The following is a 25091-nucleotide window of genomic DNA, read 5'->3' as shown; positions in this document are numbered from 1 at the left end:
TGGACTAGATGACCTCCAAGGTCATCAGCTCTGTTCTGATCGAAATTGATTATGGGATTTGGGGAAGAGGGAGACTAGATTTCCAAAATATAGTTGGGAACCTCATGTCTGAACCAGACAAGTTATCTCGAAGAATAACAAGATAGTCCTCGACTTACAGCCATTTGTTTAGGGATCATTCAAAATTACAATGGCACTGGGGAAAAAAATAACTAATGATCGGTTGTCACACTTGATAATGGAGCATCCCCAATTTTCACATGATCAAAATTCAGATACCTAGTAACTGATTTCTCATTGACACAGCAAAGTCAATGAGGCAAGCCAGATTCACTGAACAACTGCAGTGATTTTGCTTAACAACGGCGGCAAAGAAGTCATAAAATGGGGCACAACTTACTTAACAGGAAATCTCTTCCGTAGCTATGAATCCTGTTCTATGACAGGGTATTTATTAGAGGAATTGTTATCCAGTGAAACGGAGTGCAAATTAAAAGTCCCAAGCACGTATTACCATGCTGTTTGGTGGACATGTGATAAAGTAAAGAATTATTGGGAAAAGATACATAACTTGGCTAGAAAAGATGTTAGGAGAACATGTTGATTTTAAACCTGAACTTTTTTTAAGTTAGGTATAATGCCAGACAAGACTAGCAAACAAAGCTTATACTTGACTTTGCATGTCACAACAGCGGCAAGGATTATATTTGCGCGACACTGGAAAAATGAAGGAGTACCATCAGATGAAGAAATAATTAAACAAATACTAGAATGCGCAGAGATGGGATAGATAGACTATGAGACTGAAAAAAGAAGAAACAACGGACTATTATCAAACTTATTTTTACCACTGGCTGGAGGAAAAAAAAAGAAAGGATTAGGAATTAAGTATGTATTAGCATGTAAACTCAGACAGCACGTTGGTTGAAAAATTATTATCGTGTGTATGGAAAAAATGAATAAAAAAACTTGTACACAAAAAAAAAATTAAAGTCCCAAGCATGCCCTACTACACTATATTGTTAGCATATTTTTATTATGCAGACTTACCTTTAAAGAGGGTAATGAGATAATGTATGTTGTACACCGAATTCCAGGAATATCCTAGAAAGGTGGAAATAACAAGCGTTAACCTTTCAGACAAAATACATCAATGGAAGACAATTATTTAATTAAGCTGAAGAACATGTGGCCTTCAAAGAACGACCACACCTTCTAAACATCCAGGGAAGCGTGTTTTGTAAAAATCCATCAAAATATTTGAATTACTTTTTTTTTTTTACAAATACCAGGATATCATACCATGAAGATTCATTATGGGCAAGGAGAACGTCGTGTGGGGTCCTTCTTAAAAAAGCATCTGAATCATAGAATTGTAGAGTTAGAAGGGACCTTAGAGGTCTTCTAGTCCAACCTGCAGGAGACCTTAATTCCATCCTGGACAAATGGCTGTCCAGTCTCTTCTTAAAATCCTCCAATGATGGAGCACCCACAACTTCTGGAGGGAACTTGTTCCATGGATTAATTGTTCTGTCAGGAAGTTTCTCCTTAATTATCAGATTTGTCTCTGAATTTAATGATAGAAAGATGTCCCTCAGTTCACGCTGGAATACATTTTGGGGATGTATATTTTTGTGCAACAACTATAGTTGTTTTTGTGCAAACAACTATAGTAGTATTCTGCCAGTAGAGGGCAGTGTTTACAGATTTGGATCTATGTTGTTGGTTTTTTTGTCCTAAGTAGAGTTCCCTGTTTCCTGTTATCAGTAAAACAGTTAAGCAGTAAAGCACATGGTGACTGTGCCCTGTTTGATCTGTGATGCTATATATAAACAGAATTTCTAACAGTTCATAACATCGCTTACCTTCTTCCAGTTCAGCAGTGATGTGTACGGTAAAAGCTTATCCAGGCTGCTGGATTCCAAGCACATTTTCCAGTGTAAGGAAGCTAAGATCATCGAGAGAAAGATAGCCTCTTGACTGCATCAAGTAAAATACTGCACGCCTCTGTGAAAATTAGCAATACTGTTCGACATAGCTCTATTTGCAAGGGAGTTCCACTATCACTAAGTGGGATTCAAGATTTCAGAGTTAACCTAAGTGTAGTCCTCAACTTACGACCACAACTGAGCCCAAAATTTGTTGTTAAGTGAGACATTTGTTCAGTGGGTTTTGCCCTATTTTACGACCTTTCTTGCCACAGTTGTTAAGTGAATCACTGTAGTTACTAAATCAGTAACACGGTTGTTAGGTGAATCTGGCTTCCCCCTTTGTCTTTGCTTGTCAGAAGGTCGCAAAAGGGGATCACATGACCCCGGGACACACTGCCACCATCATAAATATGAGCTGGTTGACAAGCATCTGAATTTGGGGGGATGCCGCAAAAGTTGTAAGTGTGAAAAATGGTCACGTAGATTTTAAGGGTGAAATATAATTTTATCATATTTTATTTACCTACATCTTAAATTGCTGTATTTGATTCTAATTTCATTTTAAAAATGTATTTTATCTCAATTTCATTTTAAATTGTATTTTATTTCTATTTTATCCTAAATTCTATTTTAACTAATTCCATTCTAAATTGTTTTTACTGCATTTTAGTATAATTTAATTTAATTTAATTTATTGAGATTTCTATACCGCCCTTCTCCCTAGGGGACTCAGGGCGGTTCACAGGGCATATATAAATAACAATACAAAAATTAAAAAACAATTAAATCAATGCCCAAGTTAAAACAAGAATGATAAAACAAGCCTATAAAAATCCATATACCCCCATCAGGCCAGACCCGCTAGTTCAAATAAATGGGTCTTCAACCCGCGACGGAAGGATCGGAGGTCTGATGCCGTCCGGAGCTCAACCGGCAGTTGGTTCCATAATGCCGGGGCACCCACAGAGAAGGCCCTCCCCCTGGGGGCCACCAGTCGACATTCCTTGACCGGAGGCACCCTGAGGAGGCCCTCTCTGTGGGCACGCACAGGGCAGAGGGGAGTCGACGCCGGCAGCAGGTGGTCCTCGAGGTATCGCGGACCCATGCCATGTAGGGACTTAAAGATCATAACCAAAACCTTGAACCTTACCCGGAAGACAACTGGTAACCAATGCAGCTCACGGAGCAAAGGTGTAACATGGGAGTACCGGGAAACTCCCAAGACAACTCTCGCGGCCGCATTCTGTACCAGTTGGAGCCTCCGAGTAGTCTTCAAGGGAAGCCCCATGTAGAGAGCATTACAGTAGTCTAGGCGAGAGGTCACGAGCGCATGAGTGACCGTACATAAGGCCTCCCGGTCCAGATAGGGCCGCAACTGGCGCACCAGGCGAACCTGGGCAAAAGCCCCCCTAGTCACGGCCACTATATGATCCTCCAAAGTGAGTCGTGAATCTAGGAGGACTCCCAAGTTGCGAGCCCTATCCACAGGGGGTAAAAGCTCACCCCCCATAGAAAGAGATGGAACATCCCAGGTGTCCCGGGAAGCCGGAATGTACAGCCACTCAGTCTTGTCAGGGTTGAGTTGAAGTCTGTTCCTCCCCATCCAGACCCGAACCGCCTCCAGGCAACGGGACATCACAGCGAGGGCATCACTGGGGTGGTTTGGGGTCGAAATAAAAAGTTGGGCATCATCAGCATATTGATGATACCCAACTCCAAAACCACGAATGATCTCACCCAGCGGTTTCATATAGATGTTGAACAGGAGAGGCGAGAGGACCGACCCCTGAGGAACTCCACAAGCGAGAGTCCTAGGGGTCGACCTCTGCCCCCCTGCCAACACCGACTGCGAGCGTCCCAGGAGATAGGAGGAGAACCACTGAAAAACCGTGCCTCCCACTCCCAATCCCCTGAGACGCCGCAGCAGGATACCATGGTCGATGGTATCGAAAGCCGCCGAGAGGTCTAATAGGACTAGGACAGAGGAATATCCCCTATCCCGAGCCCTCCAGAGATCATTCACCAGAGCGACCAAATGCCGTCTCCGTGCTGTGCCCGGGCCTGAAACCCGATTGGTAAGGGTCCAGATAATCCGCTTCATCCAGGACCAGAGGGAGCTGATGCGCCACCACACTCTCAACAACCTTCGCAAGAAAGCGAAGGTTGGAGACTGGACGAAAGTTGTTCAATACAGCTGGGTCCAAGGCAGGCTTCTTGAGGAGAGGTCTCACCACCGCCTCCTTCAAGACGGTGGGGAAATAACCCTCGCTCAAAGAAGCAGATATAACCGCCTGGAGCCAGCCTCGTGTCCTCTCCCTAGCTGCATAAACCAGCCAAGAAGGGCACGGATCCAATAAACATGTGGTGGAACTCAGCTTTCCCATAATCCTGTCCACTTCATCAGGGGTCACAGAATCAAACTCCTCCCAGATAACATTGACAGGACCGCCCGTGTCCTGATCGCCAGACTCTGCCCAGCTGGAGTCCAAACCGGTCCGAATCTGAGCGATTTTATCCGACAGATGTTGACTAAACTCCTCGGCACGACCCTGCAAGGGATCCTCCCTCACCTCCTGAGTAAGAAGGGAGCGAGTCACCCTAAACAAGGCGGCCGGGCGATTATCTGCGGACGCGATGAGGGTGGAGAAGTAATTACACCTCGCCTCCCTCATCGCAGCGAGATAAGACCTAATGTAGGTTCTTAACCGCAATCGGTCGGGTTCAGATCGGCTGGACCTCCAGCAGCTCTCTAGGCCCCGTTTCCGACGCTTCATCTCCCGGAGCTCCGCGGAGAACCATGGAGCTCGCTGGGATCTGCACCGGGTCAGGGGCCGCAAGGGTACAACCCGGTCAAGTGCCTCAGTGGCTGCCCTTTCCCAGGCTTCCACTAAGGCATCCGCCGAGTTGTGAGCAATGGAGGCAGGTGGGGACCCCAGCGCCGCTTGGAATATATCAGGATCCATTAGGCGTCTGGGGCGGTACCATCTAATTGGCTCCGTACCCCCACGGCGGGGGGTGGCAAAATGGAAGACCAGCCGCAGGAGGTGATGATCGGTCCATGACAGGGGCATAATAAATGGAAAGCCCCCACCAAGATCATCCAACCACCGTCCAGATAAGAAAATCAGGTCAAGGGTGTGGCCTCCCTCATGAGTTGGTTCAGAAATTACCTGCGTCAGGTCCATGGCCGTCATGGAAGCCATGAACTCCTGAGCGAGCTCAGATGAGCCTCCCAGGGATGGTAGATTGAAGTCTCCCAAAACTATAAGTTTGGGGAACTCAACCACCAACCCCGAGAGGATATCGAGCAGCTCGGGCAGGGCTGCCGCTGCGCGACTAGGCGAAATGTACACGAGCAGCAAGCCCAACTGCGCCCCAGAACCAAATCTCACAAAGAGAGACTCACACCCGACTATCTGAGGAACGGTGGTCTCCCGCGGACATAAGGTCTCCCTAATGATCACCGCCACACCCCCACCCCTACCTTGAGCTCGAAGCTGGTGTAGCACCCGGAAGCCTGGTGGGCAGAGGTCAACCAAAGGGACCCCACCCTCTGGGCCCAACCAAGTCTCCGTGATGCAAGCCAGGTCCGCATGCTCACCCTCAACTAAATCCCTAACGAGGGGAGCTTTGTTAACCACGGACCTGGCATTCAGGTACACCAGCCGGAGCTCAGGAGGCTGCACATCCTCGCTCCCGGAACCTCGGGAAAGAAGCAGAGGGTCGGAGCGCCTCACCGCTTGCAGATAGTGGAGACGGCCCTCCCGGTAACGATATGGCCCCCTGTCTATCCGCCTGCTGCCATTCCCCGTCGTGGGAATTGGTAATCCCACGACCCGCTCATGAGCCCCGGAGACAACGACCCCCCGTTCTCCCCCCGCGCGGTCAGACCCAAGTCTGGCCTGAACTATGGTTGATTGGCCGCCCCCCATAGCCAGACAACCCCCATCTCCCACCCCTCTCCCCAATCCCGTAAAAAAATTTGATAAAAACATAATCAGGGGCCTCTTATTAAATTTATGTTGACGGCCCCTGCCCCTGCCCAGCCATCTCTCAGAGACCCAAAACTCGGGCCCTTCATCGAGGTTAGGATTTAAAGAGGCGGGTCGCACCCAGGCGAGGGGGGCACCCCTGAGGGCGAGCAAGTCCGTGCTAGTATATTTTCGCATGTTAGTCCAGCAAGTCCAGAATAGGCAGTCCCGGAGGTGATCATGTCCATAGGAGGGTCGAAGGCCGGAAAAGAAAATATCTGGATCCACACCCAACTGCACTGCCACTCAGTTGGGTGCCCCGGTAAACAGGCCACCCCCGCCCTCTCACGGCAGGTTGCAACTCTGTACCTGGGGGTGGTCAAAGATATACTCTGGGTAGGCATGCCCCATAGAGCTCCCACCTCTATGGGGCTGCAGATGTAAAAGTCAGCCACTCTCCCACCGTGGCTGGTACCCAGGACCGACCGAATCCAAAGGGGAGAGGGGGAGGTAGGCAAAGTTAATAGATGTATATATTCAGGCAGAAGGGTAGACGGGCCAAGATAGAAGAATGGTCTGAAAGAGTCATCACCGCCGCTAAAACGGTCCAAAAGCGGTATAAGGACCACCTGTCGTCGTTGCTCCATTGAAGCGGTCCGAAGACGCCGTTGCCAACACAAGCGGTCCGAGGCAGCACAGAAAACATCATCGCCGCTGGGATAACTCTCAGTCGCCCTCTCCGCCGCCAAAACGGCCCGAGGACGACAGCGCCACCAAAAGCAGCCTGATGCGGTCTGGGGTAAGATGGAAACACCACCGCCAGCGAGAGGGGCCAAAAGCCCGAGAAACGCCACAGCCAATCACCGGCCTCCACAAACGGCCCGAATAGGCCAGAAAACGCTGATGCCGCCGAAGTGGCCCGAAAACAGGTCAAATGTTGCCACTCGGGCCAGAAGGCCCCAGGAATGCCACCGCTTAGTGCTGGTCGCTGAGAACGGCCAAAGCCCACTGCTGCCGTCGTCGTCGTCGCCGGATGCAGGCCATCTCCGCCGTTGAATGCGGCCCAAAGGGCCGCCGCCACCAGCACCGACGCCCACGCCGTCGCCGCCATCGCCGCCGCCATCGCTGCCGCCAAGCCGGACCCACAGGCATCTCTCTCGGCGACCAAAGGCAGCCCAAGGGTGTCAAAGGCGGCCCGAAACAGCCCGGGGAAGCAGGAAACGCCGCCACCGAGCGCGGCCCGAGAAACTGCCGCCGCCAGCGCCGAGGCCGCCGCCCACGCCGCCGCCGCCATCACCGCCGCCCAAACGAACCCGCAAGCGTCCTCCTCGCCGACCGGGAACAGCCTGAGAACACCGAGCAGCCCAAACCGGTCCGGAACAGCAGGGAACAATAGGGAACGCCGGAGGCGGCCACGAACAGCTGAAGGCGGTCCGGAGAAGGCGGCCACGAACAGCTGAGGGCGGTCCGGAGAAGGCAAGCGGCAAGCGGCAAGCGGCAGAAGGCAAACAAAAGGCAAGCGGCAAGCGGCAGAAGGCAAACAAAAGGCAAACAGCTGCCCCTGTGCCTGTAACTATAACCCCCCCGTCCCCCAATCCACATCCCAGACAGCCCGAAGGCTCCTGAGGGGCTCCAAAGGGACGCCTAGTAACTGGAGCTCACGGAGCTCAATCAAGCACGTCCGCCATCTTGGGCATGCGTTGTGGTTGTGTGTTTGGTCCATGGGCTAATCAATAAATATTATTCAAGGATTTTTTTTACAGTGCTGTTGTACCTTTGAATGGTCACAAAACAACTGTCATAAATAGACGACTAGCTGTATATTTTTTTTCTTCTCTTGCGGCTCCATTTTAATTTATTACCTCTCCATCCACTTTTTGCGAAACTATGGCATACTCTGAAAATACATTCTGAAGGATGCCTGCTACTAACAGTTGCACCCTAGTAGGAAGACCCCAGACATAAAAACACTTACCAATGATTAGTTCCTGAATGGGATCAAATGCAAAACAAGCCGACACATTGTCGGAAATCCAGTGGATGATCTGTTAAAAACGGAAAACAAAATCTGATACCGCCTGGTAACAAGCCCTCACACCGAGTTGAATTCCCTGTGATCTGCGGTCTCAGTTTAATGAAGGCTACCTCACCTACTACTAATCGAGTGAAAAATAAAACACTTTTCATTTCATAACTACCAGGTGCAGATTGTCCTCGACTTAGGGCTAACACTGTGCCTGGAATTACAATCATTAAGTGGTGTCGGTTGTTAAACAAATCACCATATGACAGTGCCCGATTTTGTGAGTTTCTTTGCAGCAGTTGTTAAGAGATCCAGCATGGAATTTATTGTCTGCCAGCAGTTCGATCCCGATCGGCTCAAGGTTCACTCAGCCATCCATCCATCTGAGGTTGGTAAAAGGAGGACCCAGATTGTTGGAATGCAATACACTGACTCTGTAAACTGCTTAGAGAGGGCTGTAAAGCACTATGAAGCACTATATAAGTACTATTGCTATGTAAACTGCAGTGGCGCAGTGAATGCAGAATTACAAGGTTAACTCTGCCTACTGTCAGGAGTTCAATCCTGACCAGCTCAAGGTTGACTCAGCCTTCCACCCTTCCAATGTCGGTAAAAGGGGGACCCAGATCATTGGGGGACAAGATGCTGACTTTGTAAACCACTGAGGGAGGGCTGTAAAGTGTGAAGCGGTATATAAGTCTAAGGGCTGTTGCTATTCAGCTTAAGAGTCGAGCTCACTTTCTGAGGTACCAAATTAATTGAGATATATTGCACCATGTGATAACTGGCAACTGACTTGATTCAAAAAAAAAACCCAAAGGATTCAAACTGTTTGTTATTTTATACAAAGATAAGCGGACACCGATTTTCGTCATACTACTATAGAGACACCCTCAATCACCTGGTTTTCTAACTCCGTTGTGCTTCCAACATGTAGAAGGAGACAGTGTAAGGCTGCTAATCTGTCATTATCCGACTTGCTCTTCCACAGAAATTGCAGCAAGGCCTTCGAGCTCATTTCCACGGCAAATATTTTTCCCGTGCTGCGATCCCAGATGCTCGATTTGGCAGGGGAAAAGATGGCGTCGGCGTTCAGTTGATCAATTTCTGCATCTTCACCTGAAGAAAAAGAAAAATGAGCCGAAGGACTTTAGAGTTTGCTAGAAATGAACTTTTTAAAAATAATAATAATAATAATAATAAATGTACCTGTTAGAAAGAAACTGTGGCACATGAGGTCAGGATGCTGGGTGTTCAGAAGGTGTAAAAATTGTCCAGGTAAATACACAGCCACATAAGAGCCTATTTTGGAATGAATGTTGTTATTTTTTTTAACATAATAAATCAAAATGAAACAACACAGCTTTGAGCTGTATGCACTGGATCCATTATTTATTCTGCCATTGCAATGTTGACTGTGCAATCTCATTAAATAATCCTGAAGGCAGGACAAGGAGCAACGGATGGAAATTAATCAACCTGGAACTAAGGAGAAACTTCCTGACAGTGAGGACAATTAACCAGTGGAACCACCTGCCTCCAGAGGTGGTGAATGCTCCAACACTGGAAGTTTTTAAGAAGAGACTGGCCAGCCGTTTGTCTGAAATGGTATAGGGTTTCCTGCCTGAGCAGGGGGTTGGACTAGATGACCTCCAAGGTCCCTTCCAACTTTATTATTATTATTGTTATTATTATTGTTAATAATAATAATAATAATAATAATAATAATAATAATAATAATAATAACAACAACAACAACAACAATAACAATAATAATAATAATAGAGTTGGAAGGGACTGTGGCGGTCATCTCTAGTCCACCCTGTTGTTGTTAATCGTCATCATTATCATCATCATCATCATCTAGACTACACGTAGTCCCTGACTTGTAACAGTTCATTTAGGGATCGTTCGAAGTTACAACAGCACTGAAAAAAGGGACTTACGACCGTTTTTCATACTTATGACTGTTGCAGCATCCTGATCAAAATTCAGATGCTTGGCAACTGGCTCACATTTACGACCGTCGCAGTGTCCGTGTGTGTGTGTGTGTGTGTGTGTGTGTGTGTGTGTGATCTGATCCCCTTTTATGACCTTCTGACAAGCAAAGTCAATGGAGGAAGCCAGGTTCACTTTACAACCGGGTTACTAACTGAACAACTGCAGCGATTTCACTTAACACCTGTAGCAAGCAAGGTCGTAAAATGGGGGGGCAAGCTCCCCTAACCGGTGTCTCACTTAGCGACAGACGTTTGGGACTCAGCTGCAGTCGTACGCCGAGGACTACGCCTCTATTCCTATTTCATATTCAGGCTATACAGTTTGGCTCCCTAAACGATTCTGACGTTGTGGGATGTTTCCACAGGAAATAAAGCAGCTGAGGAATTCAAATGCTTCCCTTCAAGAAAAATGCCAAGCCTTATGACTACAGGCAATTAAAACTCTCTGTTCTGCCAAGCCAATTTTGAAATAGTTTGTTATTTGGCAAACCAAGATTCACGGGGGTCAGGAAGAGATCACGGCAGAGCCCAGAGACAAAGGCAAAATAAAATACATAGGTTCCAGCTTTGCGGTAGAAATAGCTCCCGGCTGCCTTCGATCAGAGGTGTCTTTCGTTTAGAGAAGCAGTAGAGGGGGTTAAATGATCAATTTACCAAGATTCAAAAAAATCAGCTCCTTCTTCATTTGTAGAGAATCCATTGCTTCCAAAGTGCTCGTATATGTTTTACTATAGCCTGTAAAGAGGAAAACATAAAGATGCAGTAATATAACTTCTTCCAATAATAGATGGTAGATAGATAGATAGATAGATAGATGATAGATAGATAGTGTTGTGATTCAGGGTCAGCCTGTGGGTTCGGCAGTTGGGTCGGACGACTCAGAGGAGGAGGAGGGGGCTGTTGAAGAGCTTGCTGATGATGGCCTTGAGGCTCCGCAGAGGCTCCCCTCCCACTTGGTCACCACGGAGACCCAGCTGTGTGAGCCTGACAGTGTGGATGAAGATGACCCACAGCTGGCCCTGTTCAAGGACGCCCTACGCAGGAGGCAGTCAATTAGGAGTAAACAGAGGAAGGCAATGGGGCTTCTCGGAAGGAGGCAGAGAGAAGCCACGCCCTGAACTCTATATAAGGGGAATGTGTGGGGAGGGCTGGTTTGCTGAAGGCAACCGCTCGGATAGTTCCTGTTTCTTAAAGCTCCTGTTTCTTGGTTCGTGTCTTGTTTGTTTTTGTAGCTATAAATTTGGCAGGCGTATTCCAGCCTCTTGCCGGTTGTAAAGGGGTTGTCCCTGCCTTTTCTGCAGGGCCGGTAGCAGGCTGATACAGAACAGATAGATAGATAGAGATAGATCTACTGTGAAGCAGTAGATAAGTCTAAGTTCTATTGTTATTGCTATCTAAGCCATGGTGGCGCAGTGGTTAGAATGCAGTATTGCAGGCAAACTCTGCCCACTGCCAGGAGTTCGATCCTGACCAACTCAAGTTTGACTCAGCCTTACATCCTTCTGAGGTCAATAAAATGAGGACCCAGATTGTTGGGGGCAACATGCTGACTCTGTAAACCACTTAGAGAGGGCTGCAAAGCACTGTGAAGCGGTATATAAGTCTAAGTGGTATTCCCATTGCTATATAAAACAAAGGTTTTCCATTTAAGGCAGGCTTATAACTTCTGAAAATGACATGAATTAAAGCTGGAATGTAAACAAGCGCTTTAGGGCAAGTTTCCATCTCAATTTTACAAACCACGGAACGGACTTAATATTAACCATTAGTTGTTCTATTACACAGAAAGATCTAGAGCAGCGTTTCCCAACCTTAGGAACTTGAAGATGCGTGGACTTCAACTCCCAGAATTCTGGGAGTTGAAGTCCACGCATCTTCAAGTTCCTAAGGTTGGGAAACGCTGATCTAGAGGGAGTACACTACTACAAAGGAAGGACAGAGAAAACATTTCATGCATGGTCTGTTGTTCTGATAGTGAATTTTTACATAGAGAGCGTGATAGAATTTAAAACAGGAGATAGAGTTCAAATAAAAGAAAGTAGCTTTAGGGAACAGTGAAAGTTTTCCAATGGACCTGTTTCTTTAAAGACATCTTGAAATGTGTGTGTGTGTGTGTGTGTGTGTGTGTGTGTGTGTACACACACACACACACAAACACACACACACAACTTTGAAATGTATCCTTAAAAGTTTGGGCCAAACGTCTTAGGGCTGCAAAGTCATGCAAATTTATCGGGAAATAACTTCCCTTGAACATTTAAGTATTTGTGTCCTGCGTTTATGATCTTTACAAATAAATCATGGTGGCGAACAGATCCAAGGCACCTTTCTCCTCCTGTTTTCCCTGCAACGACCACCCTGTGAGGTAGGCCAGGCTGAGAAGTGAGTGACTAGCCCAAAGTAACTCAGCTGGCTTTCCTGGCTAAGGTGGGACTTGAACTCACCGCCTCCTGCTTTCTAGGCTGGTGCCTTAACCGTTAGATCAAACTGCCTCTCCGTTCATCATTAATCGACATAACGTTCTGGCTAATTTTGTAAGGGAGAATATAAACTTACCTTTGTGTAGAAAAGCCACAGAATATGTCACTTCTTTGGCATTCGGAGTGGCCAAGCTATAACACAAACAGAAGCTTCCTAAGGAAGGAAAGATATTATTAAGAAACTAAAAATATGGAGTTTCCATATTTTTTTTTAAGATCTTGAGTTGTGATTTATTGGATCCTCCTTCAAAATTATCTCGTTAACAATCCTGCTCATTACAGTTAGAACGTATTGATAAACCACGTTTGGACAGATCTTCCCAGACTATTTTACATTCGTCATTATTACAGGAAAAATGTACAGGGAGACCTCAATTTATAACCATTTATTTAGTGCAGGGGACTTCAAACTTGGCCCTTTTATGACTTGTGGACTTCAACTCCCAGAATTCCTCAGCCAGGCACGCTTCAACTCCCAGGAATTCTGGGAGTTGAAGTCCACAAGTCATAAAAGGGCCAAGTTTGAAGACCCCTGATTTAGTGACTGATGGAAGTTACAGCAGCACCGGGGAAAAAAAAAGTAAATTATGACCCTTTTCCACACTTAGGACCATGGCAGCATCCCCCCCCCCGTGGTCGCGTGATCAGAATTCAGCAACTGACTCGTATTTATGACGGTTGCGATTTCCCGGGGTCATGTGACTCCCCTTTTGTGACCTTCTGAGAAGCAAAGTGGGGCGGGGGGGGGGGGCGGGGAAGCTAGACTCACTTAAGAAGAGTGTTGCTAATTTAACAACTGCTAAGTGAATCACTTAACAACTGGGTCAGGAGGGGCCGCAAAAGAGGACAAAAGCCACTTAATTGCTGTCTGCCTCAGCAATGGAAATTTGTTAGCTCCGCTGTGGTCGTAAATCAAGGACTACCTACATGCTTCCTGTGAGATCTGGGGGAATTGTTAGCTGCCTGTCCTTGGATATACAATTAAGGATAGGCAATCGCTCTGGAAGATAAGGTCGTTCTGCATTACGGCAAGAAACCAAAGGAGAAAAATCTGCAAATTATATAACTCAAAAGATTCCCAGTTGCTTGTTTTTCAAAAGCAAGCCTCCTTCTCTTGTACGCAAACCTGTGTCGCTGGTAAAAATATGCACATCCAAAGGTTTTGGTGTAACTTCCTGGTCTTGATAACAGCTATAATTCAGGTTCACAAATCTGGGAAGAGAAAACAGGGGTTACCACTGCGTCTTTATCCCAAAGAGCTACTTTACTGGAATACATAAGGTAAAGGTAAAGGTTCCCCCGCACATGCGTGCTAGTCCTTTCCGACTCTAGGGGCCGGTGCTCATCTCCGTTTCAAAGCCGAAGAGCCGGCGCTTGTCCGAGGACGTCTCCGTGGTCATGTGGCCGGCATGACTAGACGCCAAAGGCGCACGGAACGCTGTTACCTTCCCACCGGAGTGGTCCCTAGTTTTCTACTTGCATTTTTCCGTGCTTTCGAACTGCTAGGTTGGCAGAAGCTGGGACGAGTAACAGGCGCTCACTCTGCTACGCGGTACTCGGGATTCAACCCGCCAAACTGCCGACCTTCTGATCGACAAGCTCAGCGCCCTAACCCACTGAGCCACCATGTCCCTTTCTGGAATACATGCCATAAATCAATAAGCTGAAATTCATAATCCTTGCGAAAGGAATCAGCAGGGATGTCTGCAACTCAAGTACACTGTTTCATTGTAAAGATGATGATGATGATGATGATGATGATAATCTGGCAGCAACCCATGTCAACCATTAGCGCCAGTCAATTTGAATGTTCAGCTGACTGAGGTTCGTGTTTAATGACTAAAAGATAATAATAATAGTTGAAAGGGACCTTGGAGGTCATCTAGTCCGACTCCCTGCTCAGGCAGAAGACCCTACCATTTCAGACAGTCCAGTCTCTTCTTAAAGGCTTCCAGTGTTGGAGCATTCACCGCTTCTGGAGGCAGGTTGTTCCACTGATTAATTGTTCTAACTGTGAGGAAATTCCTTCTTCATTCTAGGTTGCTTCTCTCCTTGGTGAGTTTCCATCCATTGCTTCTTGTCCTGCCTTCAGGCTCTTTGGAGAATAGCTTGACTCCCTCTTCTTTGGGGCAGCCCCTGAGAGATTGGAAGACCGCTATCATGTGCCCCCTGGTCCTTCTCTTCATTAAACTAGATGATTGATTTTTTTAACTCAGTTTAACTATTTTGGAAGGATAAGCATACGGTCCCAACAACTCAAATGATTTGCAGAGGTGAGGTCCATTAGCAACATGCAAACTACTCAGCAATGTAGATTAGCTACCTACGATTACAATGATACAGCTATTAAGGGGTGGAAACGCTGACGCAGAATTCTCATTACACCTACGTGTGAATATGTACCATCTAGGTTTATTTATTTTTTCTTTCTAGGTCCTTTTAGAGCAGGGGTCTTCAAACCTAGCCCTTTTATGACTTGTGGACTTCAACTCCCAGAATTCCTCAGCCAGGCACGCTTCAACTCCCAGGAATTCTGGAAGTCCACAAGTCATAAAAGGGCCAAGTTTGAAGACCCCTGTTTTAGAGGGTTGTGGGGTGTTATTATTATTTTTTCCATTTTTATATGCTTTTTCAATTTTTTAAAAATTGTATTTCCTGTATTACATTCACAGAAGCAAAGAGAAGTTTTTTTTGCCCCCGTAAACTCACCTTAATCTTATGTCAGCCACAGAAATCTCTAAAGGTGTTTCGAGCTGTTTAAAAAACAAAGAGGTTTGAGGATTTTGAGAGGAACACTATTTTTGCTGAACACAGAACATCAACCCTGAAGAGTCCCAGTAAGAATAAAACCAGTCGCATAGTGCCTCCTACTGGTCAATACATAATATAACGTATCTAGGCTCTATTATGCTCTGCTTGCTCCTGGTTTGAGATAGCCTGTTTTTGGAACTGTTGATTCGTTAAAGGAGGCAGGTCACGTGTTTAATAACCAGCGTGCATTGCAATACACAAGGAGTAGATGTTACGTTCACATATACTGCACTAAGGTAAGGTAAAGGTAAAGGTTCCCCTGCACATGCGTGCTAGTCGTTTCCAACTCTAGGGGCTGGTGCTCATCTCCATTTCAAAGCCGAAGAGCCGGCGCTTGTCCGAGGACGTCTCCGTGGTCATGTGGCCAGCATGACTAGATGCCAAAGGCGCACGGAACGCTGTTACCTTCCCACCGGAGTGGTCCCTATTTTTCTACTTGCATTTTGACGTGCTTTCGAACTGCTAGGTTGGCGGAAGCTGGGACGAGTAACAGGCGCTCACTCTGCTACGCGGCACTCAGGATCCGACCTGCCAAACTGCCAACCTTCTGATCGACAAGCTCAGCGTCCTAACCCACTGAGCCACCGCGTCCCTTATATATACTGCACTAAACCATAATGTAAATTCGCTTGCTTCCAAATAATGTCTGAATGCAATCAAATGTGGCTTATTTAAATTTTGTTTAACCCTGTATATATGCTATTTCTGTTTACGATTTAAAAATGGATATTATCCTTTAACATTACTTTCAATATATAAAACCTCCAGGGGAACTTACTATTAGTTTAAAGTCTTTATTGGGATAAAATTGGATGCAATTTAATGTGTCCCGTTCTTCCTACAATAAAAAAAATATATATATTAACACAGACTGAAGTTTGATCTGGGGAGGTAAACATTAACCTGGCTCCAGAAAAAATCTAAATTATTATTATTTTTAATTACAAATGAAAGTTTCTCAACAGATTCTTAACTGTGGAGCCAAAAAAGGGAAGAGTAATTGATTTGCATGTTTTCTTTTGCAACTTACTTTGAACTCTCCCTGATCAGACAATGCAAAAATTAAGATTTTCATTAAGAGGAGACTGTAGCTGCAAATTATTATTATGGCATATCAAATTGAATAAGATAGTCCTTGACTTACAAGAGTTTTTTTTAGCGACCATTCAAAATTACAAAACTACAGTACACCTTTGGTATTACGAATTAACCAGCCACATATTTCATTCGCGAGAAAATCCCTTGGTTCTCAATTACAACAGCTTTAATTACTAACTTCAATGGTATTTGGAAAAATGAATCCTATTATTTTAGTTCATGAACCCCTTTTCTATCAAGACATCAGATTCTGACACCAAACAGCATAATTTTCATTAAGAGGAAAACCAAAATCAAAGATAAGTAAGTCAAGATGAAAGAAACAATGTCATTTACAAAATCACTTTGCAATCAATTCTACGTGGGACAAACCTCACGTCAATTAAAAAACAGGATCCATGAACACCGGCTAGCAGTCAAATGCCACAATCACAAACCCTTAATCTCTACCCACACCGACACCAATCAGCACCAGTTCGATTGGAGCAACACAGAAATCATTGGCCACGCAACCCCCCCCGCCACGCTCGTGGGTTCACCGAAGTCTTGGCACTCCACAAGCAATTCCATCCACAGACACATCGACCCACAACCAGGTGATGAATCCATCAGGATCCAAATCAACCACACAGTCAACCAGCAATGGCACCAACCCCCAACCAACCCAGGCAAGCCCCACTCCCACTAGCAGTTCACCTTCCCATAATGACCCTGAGCTGACCTTACGTCCCCATCACAAGACCTTCACTTGACACACCCACACTTGACCTATCACAAGACTCTTCCCTGGTCTGACATGACTTCCCCATCACAAGACCCATCACAAAACTCTAACTCAGAGGTCTTCAAACTCGGCCCTTTTATGACTCATGGACTTCAACTCCCAGAATTTCTCAGCCAGGTATGCTGGCTGAGGAATTCTGGGAGTTGAAGTCCATGAGTCATAAAAGGGCCGAGTTTGAAGACCCCTGCTCTAACTGGTGACTCACAACTGACCCATCACAAGACTCTCACTGGTGACTCACAACTGACCCATCACGAGACCCACCACAAGACCTTTACTGGACACACCCACACCTGACCCATCAAAAGACTCTTCCCTGTTGAGACTCTGATCTGACCTAAGCTCCCCATTACAAGACCCATCACAAAACTCTAACTAGTGACTCACACCTGATCTATCACAAGATTGTCACTGGTGAATCACACCTGACCCATCACAAGACTCACTGGTGAATCACACCTGACCCATCATGAGACCCACCACAAGACCTTCACTTGACACACCCACACCTGACCCATCACAGGTCCCTGTCCTGGTGGGACCCTCACCTCACCTGACCTAACCTATCACAGGACCTGTCACAAGTCTCTCACTTGACACACCCACACCTGACCCATCACAAGATCTATTGACCCCATGAAGCCCTTATAAACAGAAGAACACCGACATGGATATCCCCCTTAAACGCCACTGAATTCTGGGAGTTGAAGTCCACAAGTCATAAAAGGACCAGGTTTGAAGACCTCTGCTCTACACCATCATATACCAGATTTTTTTTTAATCCCACCTTTATTACTGTTATAAATAACTCATGGTGAGAAACGTACCTAATATTTCTTCCTGCTATTTTCCCCACAACAACAATCCTGTGAGGTGGGTTGGTCTGAGAGGGAGGGACCAAGTCCTTGCCTGTTGCATCCACCACCTGACCAAACTGGTTAACAATTTTATGTTATAGTTCTGGAACCAATTTTGTAATTGGCCCCAGAATTCCAGTACGTTGTTGTTTTTTTAAAAAAATTTCCACGTAAAAAGGGAGAAAAGACAGAGCAAGATTATTATTTTTTTCTCCTGAAAAGTCTTCCAGGTGTGACCTCAATCTCCTCTAGGTCAATGGCTCCACGTCATTTTAAGATGGGGGCCAAACTGCTATTATCAAATAACCCACCACGTAAAGAATAAGCGAACTGTGTGATCAAGAAAAGACAAACATTTCTCGTTTTTCACCTTTGTGACAATGTAGAAAAGTCTTTGTTCTAGCATGTCCCACTGGGACCAAACCAGATCCTCGGCAATTCTCTCCTTCGAAAGCCGGCTCGGATTTTCAATCGTCTAAAAGGGAAGGAAATAAGCACTCTTACAGGAGAGAAATAGTACAATGTCATGTCAAACCCAAAAGACGGAATTAATAGAGTTGGAAGGGACTTTGGAGGTCATCTAGCCCAACCCACCTTGCTCAGGCAAGAAACCCTATACCATTTCAGACAAAATGGCTGTCCAGTCTCTTCTTAAAATCCTCCAGTTTTGGAGCGCACAAAACCTCTGGAGGCAAGTGGTTCCGCTGCTTAACTTCTCTCATTATCAGGAAATTTCTCCTTAGTTCTAGGTTAGATCTCTCTTTAATAAGATTCCACCCATTATTTCTTGCCCAGCTCTCAGTTGCTTTAGATAATAGGTTAGAATAGAGCTGGAAGGGACATTGGAGGTCTTCTAGTCCAGCCCACTGCTCAAGCAGAAGACCCTCTACCATCTCAGACAAGTGACTTTCCAATCTCTTCTTAAAAGCAATGGAGCGCCTACGATTTCGAGAGGCAGGTTGTTCCACTGGTTAACTGTCCTCACTTTTTAGGAAGTTTCTCCTTAATTCCAGGTGGCTTCTCTCTTTGATCAGTTTCCAACCATTGTTTCTTGTCCTGCCTTCAGACAAATGGAGGCCCAATGTCTTCTTAAAAAACAACAGTGATGGAGCACCCACAACTTCTGAAGGTAAAGCTGTTCCACTGGGTAATTGTCCTCACTGTTAGGAAGTCTCTCCTTAATTCCAGGTTGCTTCTCTGTTCGATCAGCTTCCAACCACTGTTTCTTGTCCTGCCTTCAGATGCTTTGGAGAATAATTTGACCCCCTCTTCTTTGTGGGAGCCCCTCAAATATTGGAAGACTGTTATCACGCACCCTAGTCCTTCTCTTGGATAGACTAGACATATCTAGTTCCCTCAATCGTTCATCGTATGGTTTAGCCTGCAGATCTTTCTTGCTCTTCTCTGCACTTTTTCTAAGATCTCAACATCTTTTTTTTTTAAATCGGGGTAACCAGAATTGGATGAAGTATTCCAAGCGTCCCAAAGATGCTTTTTCAGGAGGCAACTGGACTTTCTTGTTTTTCTTTGAAGTTATTTTGTTTCTCACCCAAGAAGCTTCTTCAGGTTCTGACTGGATAGTAGGGAACAGAAGGATTTATACTCCAGGTGTGGCTTTGCCAGTGCAATATAAAGGGGTACTATCACTTCACATATTAAAACTATCCCTCTGTTGATGCATCTAGGACTTCGTTAGTCTATTTTTTGGCAGCTGAAGCACATAGCTGGCTCATACTTAAAAACTTAAGTATGCATCCCGTCCAAACCGTTCTCCATTTTTGGCACTTCTCTAAGTAGAGAATGCCTCAGATATATTTATTCTGAGAAGTTAACTCTTTCTTAGAACTTCTATGCACATAAGATATAGCCTCAGAGGTGTCTTCTCTGTTGCTTCTAGTCATCATCATCATAAATAAATTAAATAAAAACAACAATAACAATAACAATAGAGTTGGGAGGGACCTTAAAGGTCATCTAGTCCAACCCCCTGCTCAGGCAGGAAACCCTATACCATTTCAGACAAATGGTTGTTCAATCTCTTCTTTAAAATTCCCAGTGTTGGAGCATCCACAGCTTCTGGAGGCAGGTTGTTCCACTGGTTAATTGTTCCTAACTGTCAGGAAGTTTCTCCTTAGTTCTAGGTTGCTTCTCTCCTTGACTAGTTTCCATCCATTGCTTCTTGTCCTGCCTTCAGGCGCTTTGGAGAATAGCTTGACTCCCTCTTCTTTGGGGCCGCCCCTGAGATACTGGAAGGCTGCTATCATGTCCCCTCTCGTCCTTCTCTTCATTAAACTGGACATACCCAATTCCTGCAACTGTTCCTTGTATTTTTTAGCCTCCGGTCCCCTAATCCTCTTTGTTGCTCTACTCTGCCCTCTTTCAAGAGTCTCAACATCTGTTTTACATCGTGGTGACCAAAACTGGATGCCGTATTCCAAGTGTGGCCTTACCAAGGCCTTGTAAAGCGGTATTAACACTTCACCTGATCTTGATTCTGTCCCTCTGTTCATGCAGCCTAGCACTGTGTTGGCTTTTTTTGGCAGCTGCAGCACAGCTTGGAAGACATTCAAGGACTGTGGTTCTCCTGAAGTTACTGAATTACTATCGGTTTCAGTAACAAGAGGACGGTAGTCCAGCAACATTTAAAGGGCCGAATCTCCCCAATCCGTAGAAAAAACAAACAACTGAGCGGATAGTCCTTTAACTAGATTAGCTGGAGAAGCGAGACTCTTTCCTCTACCACGAGAGGGATTACAGTGGATCTCTAACGATTTGTGGTGATTCCCCCAATTGGCAACTTGCATTCCGATGCCAACGAGTCTCATCCTACCTTGTAATAATTCATCAAAAACCACACCAGATCTCTGCCCAAGTAATTATTCTTTACATCTTGAAATGCTACATTTAGAACAAAACCTGGGTGTTCTTCACTCTGCCCGATCTCATTTCAGTCACACAAAAAAGCGTAAAGGGCAGAAAATTAAAACATACCACCCGGTCTCCTTCTTTGACAGTTCTGACGTCCAATTTTTCAGCATCTTAAGAAAAACATAAATACAATTTTAGGCGACAGGTATCCAGGTACAGAGTATCAGGTATAATAATAATAATAATAATAATAATAATAATAATAATAATAATAATAACAACAACAACAACAACAACAAACAACAAAACAACAACAACAATAATAATAATAATAATAATAATAATAATAATAATAATAATAATAATAATGATGATGATGATGATGTTGGAAGGGACCTTGGAGGTCATCTAGTCCAACCCCCTGCTCAGGCAGGAAACCTTATACCATTTCAGACAAATGGCTGTCCAGTCTCTTCTTAAAAACTTCCAGTGTTGGAGCATTCACCACCTCTGGAGGCAGGTTGTTCCACTGGTTAATTGTTCTCACTGTCAGGAAGTTTCTCCTGAGTTCCAGGTTGCTTCTCTCCTTGACTAGTTTCCATCCGTTGCTTCTTGTCCTGCCTTCGGGCGCTTTGGAGAATAGCTTGACTCCCTCTTCTTTGGGGCAGCCCCTGAGATATTGGAACACTGCTATCCTGTCACCCCCTCACCCTTCTCTTCATTAAACTACACATACCCAATTCCAGCAACCGTTCCCTATATGTTTTAGCCTCCAGGTATATCGAACATGATTTAGCAAAATCTGTACGTTGGGTGTATACATTTGTTCGTTTCTGTTATCGGGGTTCAAAGGGGAGGCTGAAAGGGCAAATGACATGTAGCGACAAGATAATAATAATAATAATAATAATAATAATAATAATAATAATAATAATAATAATAATAATAATAATAATAGAATAGAATAGAGCTGGAAGGGACCTTGGAGGTCTTCTAGTCCAACCCCCTGCTCAAGCAGGAGAACCTATACCATTTCAGACAAGTGACTATCTAGTCTCTTCTTAAAAACCTGCAGTGATGAAGCACCCACGATTTCTGGTGGCAAGCTGTTCCACTGGTTAATTGTCCTAACTGTTAGGAAGTTTCTCCTTAATTCCAGGTTGCTTCTCTCTTTGGTCAGTTTCCAGCCGTTGTTTCTTGTCCTGCCTTTGGGTGCTTTGGAGAATAGCTTGACTCCCTCTTCTTTGGGGCAGCCCCTCAAATACTGAATTGCTCCTATCAAGTCACCCCTATTTTCTTTGGGTTAATTCAGCAGAATGCAATTATTTGAAGAAGTCACCCCATTTACTCCTGTCCATAAACTCTGTCATTTTGAATAAACGTGGAGAAAATAAGGGGAACAACATACAGGCAGCATTTCCTATACGCAATTCTGATATGTATGTGTGTTGGTTTTCCTACTGCCTTTTAACACACTAAACCTAGGACCTGCCAAGGATCTTGCCATCAAAATGCAGAAAAGCACTTACATTTATCTTCTGAAATGAGTAGGAGGCAATTATTGGAAAACGACGTTTTATCTGTAACGGGATATAGGAACTGAAAAAGAGAATTGTTCAGAGATTTTTTTTAAAAAATATATTACGGTTTGCCACCGGCATCACATATTTGTCTAATGGAGACTCATAATTGGATCTAATTAACGTAACTTGTTATTTGAGGGACTGCCTTCACCCAGCTCTAGCTGCCTGTCCCACCAGATCCAGAAGTGATAGTATCTTGTGGGTCCCATCTGCCAAAAGGTTTCATCAATCAATAAAAGAGAATATTTGTTGCTCGAGGTCCAGCTGTGGGGTTTTCTTAACGCTCTCTGTGTGCGGCTATTTTCTTGCAGACGTTTCATTACCAGGCTAGGTCAGAGCATCAATGCCGATGATGTAACTTGGTTTGGTAATGAAACGTCTACAAGAAAACAGCCAAGCTCAGAGAGCACCAAGGACCCCACATTCCTCCTCCTCCTCCTCCTCCATCATTCCACAAACACTTCTCCCTTCTAGCACTGAGGAAGTTGCCTAGTTGGGTCATGAAACGTCTGCAAGAAAACAGCCAAGCTCAGAGAGCACCAAGGATCCCTCAGTCCTCCTTCCCCCTCCCTCCCCTCCCCTCCTCCGCTTCTCCTCCTTCTCCATCATTCCACAAACCCTACTCTCTTCTAGCATTGATGATGTTACCTAGTTGGGTCATGAAATGTCTGGAAGAAAACAACCCAACTCAGAGAGCACCAAGGACCCCACCGTCCTCCTCCTCTCTCCCTCTCCTCTCCTCTCCTCCCCTCCCCCTCTTCCTCTTTCTCCACTTCCTCCTCCTCCTCCTCCTCCTCTTCTCCTCCTCCACTCTGCAAACCCCCCTCCCTTCTAGCATAGATGATGTTACCTAGTTGGGTCATGAAACGTCTGGAAGAAAACAACCCAACTCAGAGAGCACCAAGGACCCCACCGTCCTCCTCCATCTCCCTCTTTCTCCTCCTCCTCCTCCACTCCTCCTCCTCCTCCACTCTGCAAAACCCCCTCCCTTCCAGCACTGATGATGTTACCTAGTTGGGTCATGAAACGTCTGCAAGAAAACAGCCAGGCTCAGAGACCCCCAGCTTCATTTGAGAGAACCTAAGAGATGGGCCTTTTATGCTCTGGCCCCAGCCCTGTGGAACACTGTCCCTCCCAGGGTGAGGCTGGCCGCATCCTTGACCCCCTTCCCGAAGTCCCTTAAAACACGACTGGGTCGGAAGATTCAAGGAAACGCCTGCATTATTTTTGACATCACGTCTCTCCGCTGTCTTGCTATTGATGACGCTGCTGATGCCTTTTAATTGTAGATTTTAACATTCTGATTTTATGGCCGTTTTCACGGCAAGCTGCCAAGCGTTGCTTTATCGTGAAGACGGGGCAACTCTGTGTAACTCTTGATAATATTTTAAGTTTGACCTGAGTTTATTGCTAAAAGATAAGTCCCATTTGGGAGGCATATGTAGGCACAGGTCATCCTCGACTTACAACCACAATTTGGAGCCCAAAATGGATGTTGCCAAGCGAGACACTTGCTAAGTGAATTTTACCCCATGTTACGAGCTTCCTCGTCACCGCTCTTAAGTGAATCATTGCAGTTGTTCACTTAGTAACCCGGTTGTTAAGTGAAAGTCGCTTGCCCGTTGATTTTGCTTGCCACAAGGTCCCAAAGGGAGATCAGATGACCCCCCCCCTGCCCCCGCCCCCGCAGGGACACGACAACCGTCTTAAATTTGAGTCAGTTGCCAAGCATCTGAATTTTGATCGTGTGATCCTCGGGGAATGCCGCAACGGTCGTTAAGTGTGAAAAACGGTGGTAAGTCACTTTTTTCAGTGCAATTGTCGGCCAGTAAACAAACTGTTTGTAAGCCGAGGACCAGTTGTACGAAGCTGCTTACTAGGCTTAGCAATAAAAGAATTACAAAGGTGCTTTCCAGCATTCTACTAGCATCCAAATCATTTTGGAATCTGGAGGGGAAAAAAAAATATGAATAAAACTCACTTACTTGTACGCTGACCCAGCTATCCACAGCCTTCAAAACTTTCACATTATTAAGCGGGTGAATTTCAACGAGCAAGGTCAGACATTTAGGAACTGGAATAATAAAGAGAGAGAAAAACAAAAAACGACGAAGAGAATATTAATCCGTAATTCAGTGGTTTGCCAAGTCCATTTAAGGGCGCTGAGGTCATTTGAGTACCTGTTTGAAATAGGAGCGTTTTCTGTTCCTGGATGGTCCGAAGAAAACTGATGGCTGATTTAAAAAAAAACAACAACAAAAAACAAGATATTGAAAATATAAGCAAATATAATCGCCATCAAAGCCGACACCAGCCAGAGCACAGAACAACTCAAAAGAAGCAGAACAAAGTAGTGGAGGAGATGAGGAGATAACTGATCCACAGAATCACCAAGCACTGAACATTTGACTAGACCAGGGGTAGGCAACCTCGGCTCTTTTATGACTCGTGGACTTCAACTCCCAGAATTCCTGAGCCAGCCACGCTGAGGGGAAAGGGAGAGGTTTCCATTCTGGCTCAGGAATTCTGGGAGTTGAAGTCCACAAGTCATCAAAGAGCCAAGGTTGCCTACCCCTGGCCTAGGCCACTCTATGACTCGTGGACTTCAACTCCCAGAATTCCTGAGCCAGCATGGCTCAGCTTGGAAACCTCTCCCTTTCCCCTCAGCGTGGTTGGCTCAGGAAT

At 45.4% G+C, this 25091-nt stretch overlaps 1 protein-coding gene across 11 annotated transcripts in view; it reads right to left on the bottom strand.

Annotated features, from left to right (window-relative positions):
- Positions 1 to 25091, bottom strand: part of GSAP (gamma-secretase activating protein) — a 65079-nt gene that overhangs the window by 28903 nt on the left and 11085 nt on the right. For 10 of the 11 annotated variants that reach the window (XR_014026936.1, XR_014026937.1, XR_014026938.1 and 7 more), the window contains exons 5-19: positions 24587 to 24640; positions 24392 to 24480; positions 22353 to 22422; positions 20947 to 20993; positions 18326 to 18430; positions 15995 to 16054; positions 15115 to 15158; positions 13532 to 13617; positions 12482 to 12559; positions 10580 to 10660; positions 9135 to 9227; positions 8827 to 9044; positions 7878 to 7947; positions 1866 to 1948; positions 1051 to 1104 (exon numbers count right to left, since the gene is read on the bottom strand). Coding sequence is in view for 5 of the 11 variants with exons in the window: in XM_081331301.1 (XP_081187427.1) it covers positions 1051 to 1104; positions 1866 to 1948; positions 7878 to 7947; positions 8827 to 9044; positions 9135 to 9227; positions 10580 to 10660; positions 12482 to 12559; positions 13532 to 13617; positions 15115 to 15158; positions 15995 to 16054; positions 18326 to 18430; positions 20947 to 20993; positions 22353 to 22422; positions 24392 to 24480; positions 24587 to 24640 (1232 nt within the window). In the remaining 6 variants the exon portion in view is untranslated. The remainder of the gene's footprint in view (positions 1 to 1050; positions 1105 to 1865; positions 1949 to 7877; positions 7948 to 8826; positions 9045 to 9134; positions 9228 to 10579; positions 10661 to 12481; positions 12560 to 13531; positions 13618 to 15114; positions 15159 to 15994; positions 16055 to 18325; positions 18431 to 20946; positions 20994 to 22352; positions 22423 to 24391; positions 24481 to 24586; positions 24641 to 25091) is intronic. The other variant, XM_081331304.1, reaches the window with a different exon arrangement.

The sequence above is a fragment of the Vipera berus genome, assembly GCF_964194415.1.
Source record: "Vipera berus genome assembly, chromosome: 6".
Classification (NCBI taxonomy): Eukaryota; Metazoa; Chordata; class Lepidosauria; order Squamata; family Viperidae; genus Vipera; species Vipera berus.
The sequence above is the reverse complement of the archived record's forward strand: the minus strand, read 5'-3'. Positions and strand labels throughout refer to the sequence as shown.